General features: G+C 50.5%; 4 protein-coding genes across 4 annotated transcripts; 2 read left to right on the top strand and 2 right to left on the bottom strand.

Moving 5' to 3' along the window:
* Positions 1–36: 36 nt before the first annotated feature.
* On the bottom strand, positions 37–1,395 carry LRP88_00165 (uncharacterized protein; the record flags this gene model as incomplete). Its single annotated transcript, XM_083236882.1, has 2 exons — positions 37–1,099; positions 1,358–1,395. The coding sequence occupies 2 exons, from the start codon at positions 1,393–1,395 to the stop codon at positions 37–39; spliced, it is 1,101 nt and encodes a 366-aa protein (XP_083107251.1).
* Positions 1,396–3,337: 1,942 nt separating this feature from the next.
* LRP88_00164 (uncharacterized protein) lies at positions 3,338–3,788 on the bottom strand (the record flags this gene model as incomplete). Its single annotated transcript, XM_083236881.1, has 2 exons — positions 3,338–3,701; positions 3,757–3,788. 2 exons carry the CDS (start codon positions 3,786–3,788, stop codon positions 3,338–3,340), a joined length of 396 nt encoding a protein of 131 aa, XP_083107250.1.
* A 2,668-nt stretch (positions 3,789–6,456) lies between these two features.
* LRP88_00163 (uncharacterized protein) lies at positions 6,457–8,300 on the top strand (the record flags this gene model as incomplete). Its single annotated transcript, XM_083236880.1, has 6 exons — positions 6,457–6,804; positions 6,912–7,122; positions 7,275–7,511; positions 7,598–7,644; positions 7,826–7,950; positions 8,003–8,300. The coding sequence occupies 6 exons, from the start codon at positions 6,457–6,459 to the stop codon at positions 8,298–8,300; spliced, it is 1,266 nt and encodes a 421-aa protein (XP_083107249.1).
* A 35-nt stretch (positions 8,301–8,335) lies between these two features.
* LRP88_00162 (uncharacterized protein) lies at positions 8,336–8,698 on the top strand (the record flags this gene model as incomplete). Its single annotated transcript, XM_083236879.1, has 1 exon — positions 8,336–8,698. The coding sequence occupies one exon, from the start codon at positions 8,336–8,338 to the stop codon at positions 8,696–8,698; it is 363 nt and encodes a 120-aa protein (XP_083107248.1).
* Positions 8,699–14,922: the final 6,224 nt, after the last annotated feature.

The following is a 14,922-nucleotide window of genomic DNA, read 5'->3' as shown; positions in this document are numbered from 1 at the left end:
GTCCCAACTCGGGTCGACATTCGTAGCCGGGATGTGTTAGCAAAGGTAATGAAGAGAATCTAGCTGCCCGCTAGAGGCGGCGGCGAAGCATACTCTATCCGTAATGGCCGCGATGGTGTCTCTCTTCCGGGTTTTCATAAGTAAGCCAACAACACGTGCACATGCCCCAGTCTCAGCCGCGGCCCTAACTATCCCTTCCGTGATCTGGATCTCGGCCCCTCGCTTGTCGAGAAGTAGCGCCAGTATTTCCTTGCCGCTTCTAGAGTTCCCAGCTGCTGCCTTGATGACCTCTTCCGTGATTGGGATCTCGGCCCCTCGCTTGTCGAGAAGTAGCGCTAGTATTTCCTTGCCGCTTCTAGAGTTCCTAGCTGCTGCCTCGATGACCTCTCCCGTGATTGGGATCTCGGCCCCTCGCTTGTCAAGAAGTAGCGCCAGTATTTCCTTGCCGCTTCTAGAGTTCCCAGCTGCTGCCTTGATGACCTCTCCCGTGATTGGGATCTCGGCCCCGCGCTTGTCGAGAAGTAGCGCCAGTATTTCCTTGCCGCTCCAAGAGTTCCTAGCTGCTGCCTTGATGACCTCTTCCGTGATCTGGACCTTGGCCCCTCGCTTGTCGAGAAGTCGCCTGAAGATGGTTTGGTCGAAACTCCTCACAACTGCCTTGACGACCTCTTCCGTGATTGGGATCTCGGCCCCGCGCTTATCGAGAAGTAGCGCCAATATTTCCTCGCCGCTTTCCTTGTTCTTAGCTGCTGCCTTGATGACCTCTTCCGTGACCTGGATCTCGGCCCCGCGCTTGTCGAGAAGTAGCGCCAGTATTTCCTTGCCGCTCCAAGAGTTCCCAGCTGCTGCCTTAATGACCTTTTCCGTGATCTGGATCTCGGCCCCGCGCTTGTCGAGGAGTAGCGCCAGTATGTCCTTGCCGCTTTCCTCGTTCTCAGCTGCTGCCTCGACGACCTCTTCGGTCACTTCAAAGGGAATTCCGTTATTGAAATGCCATTGTAGAATATCACCGCTGCCGTAACGGACCGCAGCTTCTTGGTATGTTACGCCCTTCTTGTTTCTGGGCCGTTTTTGTGCCAACTGCCTCCATTGTTCCGGGCTAAGAACACCAGACAAGTCATATGCACAAATAACAAGCAGAACTCGAGGCGTGTAAGATATGGCAGCCGTGAGCTTCGACCCAGTTTTCTAGCCCGTCATTGGATCATTCAAAAGTTTCTTAACCATCCTATGCCAATAATAGAAGCATGTTTGATCCTGCTCATCAGATAAGAACTTGCGCAGAAGTTCAATCAGTCGCGTCTGTCTTTCCTAAGCAGCTGCGCAGGCATGCTCTGCCCAAAATAAGCACGAGTACTTCAGAAGCGGTGTCCATGGCGAAGCGTCGGGTGCCATCTTATCGAGATTAAAAAGACAAGCTTCTGCCACGAGAGCATTTGCGGATGCTAGTTAGTACGTCGCCTGGTTTTCAAGAAACTCTCTAACCGACAAGTATGAGAACCGAAACGCATCAATAGCGGAGTCAAAGATAACCAAGTTGCAGCATAAGTGTAAGAGCTAATCCCTCGAGATTATAGGGGCGGATCCATCCTTTGTTACAGACACAGCGGCTAGAAAGACGTCCGATGGGAGTTACTCCTGGGCACAAAGCAGCCAGCTAAGAGCACTCTGAGCGAACTGCCTGTCTACATCCGCGTCAAGATTTTCGATTTTCGCAAGAATATCTTAGTAAAGCTCTGCCAATGTCTTCGGTAGTCGTCCGAGTCTCTCTAGAATCACATCGTCGGTGGTCAGTTGGCAGAGAGCCTCCAATTGCAAGCTCACCCAGCGGAACCTGATTCTGTCAGCCGTCTGCGACCATCCTATCCCCGTGAAGAAAAAGAAGAAAAACAAAAACTTACATGCCTTGCGCCTTGGAAGTGAGCTCGTTGATGATTTTATCGCGTATGTCTTCTTTTCGCGTGATGAACCGCAGCAAAGACCCTTTGTCGATAAGGCGGCTTGTCTCCGAATGTACGAACAGATCTATGTCTGCCGAGTTGCGGTTGGAGTTAAGGTGCAAGTTTGGATAATTATCTAGTTTACAGACAATATCCTGATCTGTCCGGCTCGACACGAATATCTTCAAAAGACATGGAGATGTCTTCAAAAGGTCCTCCAACGCATCCAACAGATCTCCCCGAGTTGCCGGGTTGCATTCGTCTAGGGCGTCGATAATAATCGTCATTGTCGCGTCCTGGTATCGCTCAAGCAGCTTAATAATCAACCCCTTGCTTTCATCAAGATGGAGTGGCCCGGATGCGAATGCGTCTGCTTCCCGTCTTTTATACATCTCGATTGCGGCATCGAGAAGTGGTCCCCTAGTTTAAGGAGTAGAGAGCTGCCTCGCAATGCTAGCCGCTATCCTTGAAGGATCGGAGCGCCCAGGCTCGGCTGGGTTACGGGAACAATAGAAATACACCGGGGCCAGGGTCTGGTTCATCCGGAATGCCTCCTCGGCGTCCTCAACAACCATAGACCTATGATTTTACAGTTAGATCCGAACATCACAAATTGCTCTTAACTTACGCTAGCTTACTCTTACCGGACCCCGGAATGCCATGAAGCCATAGAATGGAGGAAGCGCTTTCGTTCTTCCACTGTAAAAAAGTTAGGTCGTGCAGAAGCCACTTCCCTATGCCCTCCAAAACCTCACTCCTCGTCTGCATATGATGTTGTCTGTAAGGCTCTTTGGAGATCCAACTCAAAATCTCGGTTCTTCTTATTGCTGGGTGTGTTAGCAGTAACGAGACATTCTGGACCAGAGACTTACCATGGAGTTAATCTATGATAGCATGGAGTGCTTTATCCCATCGTTTTATAGGGGCATCAAAGTCTTTCAGCATCCGCTTAAGCTCGGCATGGCTTTCCAGCTGGTCTTTATGGTATAAGCATAGCATTTTTTCGATATAGATGATAACCGACCTTGTAAGCCGAAGGAAGTGGCATAATGGTCCATATGTGTCTGGGCTTCACTAATAGCTATGAAGGCTGACTCTAAGTCGGAAGAGGCAAGGATTCCATGCTTAACAACACGCTCTAGCCAGGTCAGTGACTGTCCGTAACGAGTATGCGCCAACTTACTGAGACTATTCTGCTCGTAGTATGACTTTGCCTTGGCGAGATAGGCCAGAATGCTTGCGTATAACTTAACCAACGCACGGTTTAGTTCCTTTGCGGTTTGCGACTAGGAATCTTTCAGCAGACTTTCAATAAGGGCGTTTCGACATATTGTTTCCGCAATGTCGACGGTTCTCTCTAGTAAACTGTTATATATGTCCAAGTCTCCAATCGCGACCTACTTAGATGTGAGCGTGACCGCATCGAATGGAAATGAACGAAGAGCGTCGCTCACGTTCAACAAGAATCGAACACCCGCCCAAGGCAGAGCAGCGTAGACCGGATCGTATTGCACGACAGTGTCGCCTACTGCCTTGAAGTGATTGACCCACTTGGCCGCCTTGGCCAACAAGTCACGTACGAAAACAACCTTGCCGTTCTTCCGCTTAAAGGACCACGACTTATCGACCAAGCGTTTCCTCTCCTGCTCAGTCACCGCTAGCAGCTCATCTAGCGTCTTTTTCTTGCTGTCCTGGGCAAAATCTATCTGAGACGTCAGTTCGTCTCCGAGCGTGCGGATGGCGGCGGACCACAGGTCGTCGCTGCGATGGCTCGTTAGAAGGAGGAACAAAAGCGGGGGTACGGCAGCCTAATCACCCGCTAGCCCTGAGGGACTCGGAGACATCCATTTTAGCGGAAAGACCGTGCAATAGATGAATTCTTCGTCAGGTTTTGCTTTCGTAGATGTACGTGTCGGGTTTTTCCTCTTCGTTGCAATAAAGCAGAGGAAATAGAGGTGTAGTTGCTGGCAGACGTGAGAGTGCGAGAGGAGGGGCATCTAGGTCAATTAAGGATGAGGCCCGTGGCTTTTGCGAGGCAGTCAGCGTGCCTAGTTGGCCCGAAAGTGGTCCAGGGCGAACGCGGCGCACACAAAGTGGCTGGTCAGGTGTCAGCACAATCCAGAAATCAAGCCAATGGCGCTGTCTGATAAGTGGCTACTCAGGTCGCCTTGTTATGCTTTCTCCTGCAGCCACCTTCACACAAACCCGTGCGCCAATAATCCTCGGGGTTTCAAGCGTGGACGCTGTGCTGTCCAAGGAATTTGGTTGGCGTGGGTGTGACCCACGATGCGGCCTGTGCCTTGAGCTGAGAGGCAAGTAGAATCCTGTTGGTGTCAAGCATAGCCGAGTCTGCCTACAGAGCTCGGCTCGGTGATTATTTCGCAAGGCATGCTGATCGGCACTGATAAGGCAGACTGGACTATTGATTATCGGCAGCGAAAGCGGCCTTTTTGGGCAGTACCAGCGCAGGGCCCGTACCACAGCCACGTTGATGAGATGCTGGAAAGTGCCCCTACCCCGCCCTCGTCCTTTTGTCTCGTACCCCAATCTAGGCTGGCGACGCCACCCCTCTAATCCTCACAATCCCTCAAGCAATCCCTTACCTATTGGTGTCCTCTGGCCGCCTTGGTCACCGATGACGGTTTCTCATGTTAATTCACTTTTGGAGGGTTGCAAGCCGACACGAAACTAGAAATAATATCTAAGAACAGGGGCCAATCGTCAAGGTAGATCAGACAACCACAGATGATGTTGCTGCCCGACCCATGCACACACTGCCACCACCAGCTGGCGCTGCCACCGCCACTTCTCCCTTCCCCCTTTCCTGCCATGCTTCCTCAACTTCCCCGATTAGGACCGGTTACCCCAGAGATTGACGTTGTGGATGAAAGGGCATTCTATCTTCTTACGGGGAGTTTCCTCTTCAATTTAGGCACTATTTACCACGTGGACTAGTTCGGGGCCGAGCGGCCCGTCCCTTGCATACTAATTCGAGGATGTAACGCGGTGTGGTGCTAGCGAGTTGATCGTCTCACACATCCCAGCTGTATACGGCGGCGTTCAGTAACCAATTAAGCGCCTACATAGAATAAGTTCTCGTGCTTATTTCTAGTATAAGTCGTCTTATATCTCCTAATAATAATGTATTGTCTCATGCCCATCGTTGCGAAATGCATAAAGCGGCACTGCCTTATAGGATCCATAGTTTAAGAATCCATATCAGTGCTCCCAGCGCATCAGAGTTGTTCCTCGGTCAGGCGAATTGGCATTCTTATCCACGAGGCGCGCGCGTAGGCATGGGCAAGGATGGTTACGCAGTCAGCCACGGTGAGGGCTCCGGCCTGGCAGGTAACCCCTGGCTGCCGCTTTAGCACCCCGCTAGTCTAGCAAACGCAGGTCCCAGCTTAAATGCTCTATCCTCCTACCGTCAATGCCATGACCACGCCTCCTCCACCCTCTAGGCCCGCGCCGAGACGTGTTCTAGTTCCACACATTCAGGTACTTCTACGTCAGAGACGCTAAACACGAGGTACAGTAGCAGCCTAGTTGTGCCGATGCTAGCACCACGTGATTTTCCACCCCAGCCCGCGCCTAAACTATCCACGCTCCAGCATTCAAATGGGATAGCTCTACTATATAATAACCTTCATCTTAGCGGCAGTTACTATCATGTTCCCGTATGGTTGACGCTTTTTTGGTTCCACCTCCTGTCGACTACTCAGTATTGCAAACGGGTGGCTGCGCAGCGGCGGGCTAGGACCTGGGTAGGTTGTTATGTGTAATCCCAGCTTGATCAGACCGGCAAAAGTTGAATGGCCCAGGCCGCGGTGAGCACTTACCACTGGTTGCACTGCATGCTTCAGCCGCAATCCAGGAGACAACCCTGGCGGGTTTCCTCTCCTCACTGCCCATTTATAGGCGTCGAGCACCTATATCCCCGACTCTGTAGTCGCTTACCCTGTAGCAACGGGCTGGCCCGGAGCGCCAATACCTTCATAATCACTTTCCTGGCACGTAAGTGTTAAGAAAGTAGCTTTATCTATACCTTAATCCTTAATAAGTACACTAAAAGGCATCCGCGCTCAATATTACTCTGTCTTAGTGAAGCTATTCTTGTTTGTTATTTTCGAGTGCAAGCAAGTATAGTATAATTAACCTTTAATTTATTGCTCTGAGGGTCCCATTTCTGGGATAGCCGCAAGAGGGCCTGAATCTGGTTACCACTCCCCGCCGCGGCTGAATAAGCTACTATATAGTATAATACTCTCGAAACTGTTTCATAAATGTGCGTCGGTACTGTACTGTCAAATTCCGCTACGGCCATTAAATCAGCGCCTGTCTGTCCCTGGCTCTCGCGCGACTGTGGGCTAATTTTGACACCAAGTGGTGTGTGCATGTATGAATTGAAAATCCGTAACCGGTTCTTCATCAAACTCGGGCAGCGAGTTTGCTGAGGCGCATGGAACCAGTCTGTGGAGTCCCGTAAGTTCAATTATCTCGGGATTGTATGGAACAAATGCTTATTCTTACCACAGTTCTTTTCCAGCTTAACCTGACGCCCACCCGAACACTCGAAATCACCTGCAAGCTCCCCAACGCCACCTATCACTGCCTCCTTCACAAAGCCCATCAGCCAGCTCGCGACTCTTCCCCCTCAGCATTTCCGGAACTAGCACGTCCAACAAAAGATCTTGCCCACCGCCGCAACGGCCGCAACGGCCGCCACGACCCTCAACCAACACTCACCACCACCACCACCGCTGACACCAGACTACGAAGCGCCCAGGCGGCGGAGACGGCTGCCCAGACAGAGCCCGTTGTCACGAGGCGCGCAAGTTCTGCTACCGCACCATGCTGCGACCCGGTATTATCTGTGGAGGTATCCCCATCCATAAGTAGATCGGCCTCTGGGCATGGGTATAACCCCTCATATTGACAGATGCCCGTGACAGATACTGACGAGATTACCAGGCAGTAGGAGCTGCAGGGGCCGCAAGGGTTAACCCAACCCTAATCCAGATGTTTACCATCCCCTCAATTCTCCAGAGACACAACGACGCGGGACCTTACCCCTGTTATGCTGGGGAATATGTCTGCGGTTTTGATAACCTAACCCCAATCCAGAAGTTTACTATCCCCTTAATTCTCCAGAGACACAATGCCATTGGAATTGCTCAGACATGTAAGCTCTTTGTTTCGTGTCACTGATGACTATGCTAACGAGGCATGTAGGCTCTGAGAAACAGCTGCTTACTTGATTCCTATCCTGAGCAAGCTCATGGGGAAGGCCAAGAAGCTAGCTACGGCACGTCTTAGCCTCCCTAACCTTCCAAGGGAGTCTCGATAAGGTTACCACCAAACCTCTAATTCTCATTGTCGTCCCGCCCGTGAAGGGAACTATGGGAGCTGTGGGAGCTGCGGGAGCTGCGGGAGCTGTGGGAGCTGCCGAACCTCTGATTCTCATTGTCGCCCCCACCCGTGAACTTGCCATTCAAATCCCGAACGAGGCGCGCGAGTTTTGCTATCGAACCATGCTGCGACCTAGTGTTATCTACGGAGGTATTCTAATCCGTGAGTAGATCGGTCTACTGGTCAAGGGCTGCGATGTGCTTGTCGGAACCCTAGGACGCCTGGTCGACTTCATCTAGCGTCCTAAGTACCTCACCCTTCGATGCCTCTGATATATGGTGTCTACGCGCCGTCGGTACGTAACTAAATGATATAAAATCCCTAGCTAACTTTTACTCTAGCTCTTCCCTCCTCGTTCTCATTGTTATTCCCACCCGTGAACTCTTTGGCCTCAGCATGCATTTTGCCGGTGGCTCATTCTAGAGCAAGGTAAGTGAGCGGACCAAATCTGATTGAAACTTGCTAACGGTAATAAGATGATCACGGATCCAAATGCATTCAAGGCATTTGGAGAAGTTGTTTCAAGGGTCAAACAGCTGTCCGGCACCGTCGAGACTTCCACATCCCTCTACAGCACTATTTCCGATGCCCAGACCGAAGAGTATGACACCAATTCACCCTTTTGATAAGATCCCATCCTCACAGATTAACAGGGCTATGAATGCGCTTGAGATCCTCACAGATGTCAGCAAAGCAGGTGACGAGTTTGCCAAGCAGGTTCGCCAGACGCTCGACAAATTCCTCAAGCAGATCTTTGATGGAAGCTACCTGTCAACAAGACGCCTTTACCCCATGATTGCGGACGGAACTTGGCTCGACGCCCCCAAAGTTTCCATCTTTGACTTTCACAAGAACATCGAACCCATCATGAACGCCATGCTCATCAACAAGGCCTGGACCACCGGAGCCAACGGAAACGCCATTGTGATCCTCGTCAGGAGGGTCATGTGACATATCCAAAACCTCGACGTGGCAACGCTGCTCTCATGACGAACGACGACGGTGAGGCTACGCAGCACTTTTACACGAGTGAGACGGGCGAAAAGTGGACGCTGTGGATAGCCCAAGTCGACGTTTGCACGCAGAACCGCTGTGATCGTCGATTCAAGGCGCCCAAGGGTCTCGACGAGATCAGAAAGGAGAACGACTATGGCGTTACCCTTGAAAACATGATTCTGTCACCTTTCTTCAACTGGCGGAGGCAGGGTAACCAGAACTATCATCCGACAAAGCTTGATCCATATGCCAAGAATGGTGATGAGTCGGCGTCGTCGCGGGTCCCGTTCTCAGTTGGTCTCAACCATCCCGGCGCCATCCCGATCCCGGTTTGCGATATCGAGACAGCCTAGCAGAACATTGCCAAGTGGTGGAGGTACCCCAGCGAAGCTCCTTGCGATTACTATCCCTGCTGCAGTTACTAGTCTCAAACGCAGGATAGGTAAGTAAAAGCTAGCTATCTGTTTTGAAACAGAGTGTACGTTTTGTTCGAGGATATGCAGCACCGACTTGGCCAATCCGGGCCTTGACAGATATCTCTTGTATCCGTGGAAACGGCCATCATTATCTTCACCACCATAGGCACCATTCTCTAGCTCGTGGTTTTCTTCTGTATTAATTAACCATTCCATGCCCAATCTTGACTTTTATTATCACCAATTGAGGGGCTTTTACAGCCTCTCCATTTTCCCAGGCCGTTGAAAGCGCTAAGTGGGTAGGGATTGTAGAAGCGTTCATTCTGTTCCGCACACAGGATAAGATGATATCGATGGCGTCCGTATTTTGACCGCGTGTGATTATTTGATGCTTGCCAGCTATCCGAGTACCCATAACTTGGTAGTCTCCCATCTGGAACCCCTTCATGTCAAGGTTGGGGGAGGTTTGAGCAGAAGCATCCTAACCCTACACACCAAGCATGAAGCGAAGTATCTGACATACTATGTAGAAGCGCCCCTATCAAATTTGGAATCACCATCCCCAAAATGCCCCTTTCGCCCATTCCCCGGCAAGATGGAACGAGTCATTGCAAGCGCCACTGACGAAAAGCTGCAGACTAACCTTCGCGCCACACATGGTTTCCACGTGGCTCTCTACGGTGAGCATCACATGTTCTATACAATGTCTGGCTCATCTGACTTGGAGATGGTTGCCGCTAAATGCAGCAGAGGCAACGATCAACGAAGCCAAAGGCTTGCAATGTCAGACTTTAGGGCAGACCCTGTCTGCTCTCCCCCGGGATAATCGGGAGTTCCCCGCATGTTCCACGCGTTCTGGAGACAATTTTCCCTTTTCATTGTTGCCAGCTGACCTCTCTGCATGTATGGATTCAAGAATTGGACCAGTTGAGGGAGTGTTGATGCCAGATACTCCTTCGTCCCTGCTGATCTTGATCCTCATCGCGCCCGAGGCTCCCTTGCGCGTGGTCGCGCACCAATTCAGCCGAGAGCCGTTCGTTCGACGAAAACATGTCCAGTGAGGTTGCAACGCTGATAGGGGTGAGCTCGATGCTTCTGGCGCTGGTTACAATATTCGTCACGATCCGATTCTTTGTGCGTAGCGTTCTGCTACGGAGCCTTGACTGGGACGATGGTAAGGACCCCAGTTCCCGTTTCTGCCCGTCATGGAGTCTAACGTGGTGAAAGCACTCGTCCTTCTTAGCTGGGTACGACACTTGTTCTTGATACCTTGAATACTCGCTCATCCTTCTAGTGCCTGATGGTGGTCTTCTTGAGCACAGTAATAGCCAGTGAGTTCATCAGTTCAAATTGAAGCATACCCGAGCTGATAGTAATACCAGTGACCAAAGTCGGATTGGGGTCCTATGTCGACACGGTGTCGGAAGACCACCTCCGTACGTTTCTCAAGGCAAGAGACTTCATGGCATGATAAATTTCTACGAATACTGACTCACCTCTTTACAGCTCCGAATCGTCATCTCGCTCGCATATATTTGGGGTTTTGTTACCGTCAAGATGTCATTTGCGGTCCTCTACTTGAGGTTACTCCCTGGCACCATCTATCGACGCCTCAACCAGGTATTGCTTGTTTTACTAGTCGCCCAAGGCCTTGAAGAGTCCCTGGTTGTCATTTTTGGGTGCAACCCAGTTGATAAAGCATGGACGCCCGCTAAAAGGGGTCATTGCCTAGACTTGAGAAGCTTCTACTATACTTCTGTAAGATCAAGACCGAGGAGAGCTTCGCGGTACAGATTCTGATATTAGCAGTTCGGTATCAAACTCGTTACAGACATCGTCCTCTTTGCTCAGCCTATTCCGATGGTTTGGAGAATGCAGCTATCTAGGCCGAAAAAGATGGGTGTAGTGTTGATGCTTTCACTCGGCCTGTTGTAAGTCCACCAAACACCCATACATGAGACGAAACTGATGAGAGTAGCGTCTGTGTCATATCGATCGTCAGAGTTACCTACATTTCCGTGCTAAATACCGATGTCACACGTAAGTAGCCGCCTTAATCACGCTGACTATCCGCCACTAACAAGCTACAAGGTGCAATTGTTTCCTCGCTTCTTTGGTCAGAGGTTGAGGTCAGCGCACTTGTCCTCTGCGCCTGCATTCCCTCACTACGGCCGTTCCTTCGATGTTTCCCAAGAGTCAACAAAGCACTCGGACTCTCATCGGGTGAGGACTCGAACATGCGGTATAATCGACGTGTGAGCCAAAATCGGCGGCCGGTTCTGTTGAAGAGCCAGAGCGGGAGCCATAAACACTCGCGAAGGGCAACATGTGAGTCATCAGAGGTTAGACGGGCTGAGGGGGATTCTGATGAGTAGCCCAGGATATCATATGAGCTAGATTCTAGAAACGAGGAGGTTCGACCTCTGGACCTGCACGACAAAATTTTGGATTAGACCAGATAATGGGGGAGGATGAATTTTGCAGAATCGGCGCACAGGCTGTGTAACAGGTTCGAAGCTGAGAACATCTATCGTGGTTCGTTCGAAATATTAGAGATTTCCTATCTGTGGGTTTTAATTATTGATGCAAGGCCACGTTACCGATCTGACTCTTTTATTAGGCCGGAAAGCCTTCAATTGGTGAATCACCTGGTCCTCTCCCCCAATGAGCAAAAGCGATACTTTTTCGCTGCTAAGTAAGATGTTCCATTAGGTGTTCCCTACTTATGTCCCTCAGCCTTGCTGCTTAATAGCATTTCGGCCTAAAACATCGCTGCCTAACGCAACAATCACCTCATCCACCCGCTTGTATAGTCTTATTCCTTGTTGATCTCAGCGAATCAAGACTCTCAGTCGCGCATTGAAAGATACGGATTATCAGAGACTCAGACACAGTTAACCGCGTTGCCGGATGTACTAGCCGCTCGGCCGTTCGCAACCAGAGGTCACACTGAAGCGCGCCAGCTCACACTCCGCTTCAAAAGCCACGACTCCCGCCTTGGCATGGTTGGTCGGATAGTGTATGCACAAGTTCAACTGCAAGCTCCTGGCAGAGTCTGAACAGCCAACCAACGTAAGATGGATTTAAGGTTCATCTTGAATCCCACGTGCCCAACGTCTGAAGCCGAGGGCACGCAACCTCAAAATCTACAACATGCTCCTACAACCTATCACTATACTCCTCTAAAACATCCGGATGAGATACGCATGCTCATAATCGAGCCCGGAAGACCACCAGAAGCCGTGAAATGCAACCTTGTTCACACTCGCCTTTCTCATACACCGTCATATGAAGCCTTGTCATACACATGGGGGACAGAGGAAAGGCCAAGTCAGATCTATTGTGGGCAAGATGGACACATTTCGGTTACTCAAAACTGCCTTGAAGCCATCAAGAGCCTGCGGTACAAAGATCGCCAAAGAGTCACATGGATAGACGCCGTCTGCATCGATCAGCCTAGCATTGCCGAGCGTGGTCACCAAGTTGCAATCATGCCGTGTATCTACCGACAGGCAAGCAAAGTGATCGTGTACCTGGGTGAGTCGACAGAAGATAGTGGTATCGCTATGGAATACCTCAAAAGCCACGAATTCATCAACGACGATGAAACGTCCTTCTTACCTTCACACTCCCAACTAGCTTTAGGGAAACTGATTTCGCGACCTTGGTTCTCTAGGCTATGGGTCCTTCAAGAAATATTCATGTCTGCATCTGCAGAGGTGATCTGCGGTCACAAGCGCGTTCCATGGGCCTGTTTCCGGCGGCTTGCAAAATGGAATCCCCAAAACTCGCCCCTAAAGATACCTCTTGTTATGTCTGTCAACAGCTATCGCAGCACACAAGATCCTTCTATTCAAGATTTCTTTAGGCTTCTTTGCAACACCCGTGATTGTAGATACAAAGACCCTCGAGACAGAATATTTGCCCTCTTTTCGATGGGCCCCAAGGACTTGCACAAGAATCTGAACATCGACTACACAGACTCTACTGAGACGGTCTTTACGAATGCAGCCATCTATCTGATCAACTCTATCGGCTTGGATGCGTTGTGTGGGGTAGAAGGAAGGGATGAAAGCCACAGTCTTCCTTCTTGGGCACCTGACTGGAGAATACCAGTCAGTTCAACACCAATGATGGACTTAGTTGATGAAGCCGGCTCTGCTGGAGGAGGGCGGCACGACCAGGTCTTTCAGTTCTTCAACTCACACCGAACACAACAGCAGACTGTTCTCCAAACCTTTGGCTACCACTTCGGAAACGTTGAATCTGTGGGAGACATCTTCTCGCCAGACCGAAGCAACTTGGGTGATGTTATTAGCCGAGGCTGGAAAGATTTCGCTTTTTTGGCATGGAGCTTCTGAGAGGCGCAGTCCCAACGTCTTAAAACTTCAATCCGTCCCTTATAGGCAGAAATTCTTTTGGACTCTGTACATGAACGCTAAAAACGCTACTTCATGGGGTGGGAAGCGCCTAGAGGTATTACGAGGTGGTTATGACGTGGGTATTGAAGGCCGAGAAGGCCCGATCAACCACAGCGAGACACGAGCAGTCCACTTGGAGGAGATGGTGGATGCATGGGAGAAACTGAGCCATGAATTGTCTTGCGAAAAATTTCCCTTCACTAAGCGGAAGAGACTCTATTCATGTTGTACAGGACGTCGGCTATGCCTTGTTCGAGGGTCTCCGGCAACAGAGTCAACCAAATCGTTTGTTGGGTTAGTGCCGGCACAAACCCAGCGACAAGATAAGATAGTTATCCTGAGGGGCGCCAGATGCCCTTTTGTTCTTCGCCGGGAGCGTGATCACCTCATCATGGTAGGACCTTGCTTTGTTTGGGAAGCTATGGATCGGCGCTATTCTCGTGCCCAATTCACGAAAATCGAAATTTGGTAAGTGTGTGCCGGGAGTATCAGAATAGGCAGCCGAGTATGTATCATCGCCGTTATTATGGTTATCGAGGCCACCAAGCCGATCACTTCTGGCAGTGCCATAAGCTAGATAGTCCAGCCCAAAGTTGTGAGTGCCAAGTGGACCGTGGGAAGTCGGGGGCGTGTCTCCTAGAGACTAATCGGCCTAGCACCGGTCATGCCAAACCCTTGGCTACACCACAGATCCCTTTGTTGTGGGACATGGCAAACTTTATCGTGATTGAAATGAAGCTACCTTCTACAGGGGGTCTATCTTTCCATTAGCCAAGCGTCCAGGCTCTTGGCATATTAACGCTCTTTAACTGGCGACCTTCTGCAATCGCCATGGCAGGCGGTGTGGCTCGACGGAGCTCCGCGAAATAATGCTCGTACCTAGGTTTACTTGGTTAATCACGAGAAAATGACCTTTGGCTGCGGTTATCTAAGGTCCCCGAGTTGCTCTGGCAGGTAATGAAAGGACTTGAACACATTTTAGCTTATGTGGACAAGCTTGACCTCAGTAGAGGTCTTCTACTATATAGCCCTCGCCGTGGTCGATTTTAGAGGAGCAACTTCTTATCCCCCTCATGAGCATAATTTTTACTACCACAAAAATCAATAATGAAATGAAGCTCCAGACCTCTGCCCTTCTTTTCTTCCTCTCCGCAGTCCTGGGCTGGTGGGTACGTATCACTCATCCTCACACGCTGACAATTGCTAATGCCACGCAGAACTGCAACTTGCCCGCTAGCACTAGAGACTATGTCACCTGCGTCGAAGATTGAAATGCTAGAACAGCACTTCCTTGTACCAACGTAGGTTCCCTTTTCTACTCTTCACACTCACCAGACATATGCCAACGTGACGAACCCACTCAGGACCTTCCCTTCAAGAGACAGGGAAACAGATGTATTGATGTTGGGGGTGGTACTGCCCACTGTTCGTGAAAAAATCCGCCTTTGATCTCATTTTTTTTGGGGGGGGGGGGGGGAGATATGGGAATAGACACATGTGCAACTTGCCTTACATTGGGGAAGCGTACAGCGAGGCTATTATTTCGAGAGTATGGTGGGTGCTAGAGTAGAGTCTTAAGCAAAACTTAATTGGCATATTACTGCCATAGTTCCGCCGCCCTCGTAATCCTGCCACTGGATCGTATTGGTCGTTTCCCTTCGGATGTTGAGTTCACCGACTCTTGTGCACGACAGGGCTTAGGGCAACGACAGGACAGCACCAGAACCCCGTGTCCAAAGC

Source organism: Fusarium phalaenopsidis (genome assembly GCF_050370095.1).
Source record: "Fusarium phalaenopsidis strain FUZ10S chromosome Unknown contig_32274, whole genome shotgun sequence".
In the NCBI taxonomy this organism is placed as follows: Eukaryota; Fungi; Ascomycota; class Sordariomycetes; order Hypocreales; family Nectriaceae; genus Fusarium; species Fusarium phalaenopsidis.
This window is presented reverse-complemented; position numbering and strand designations above follow the sequence as displayed.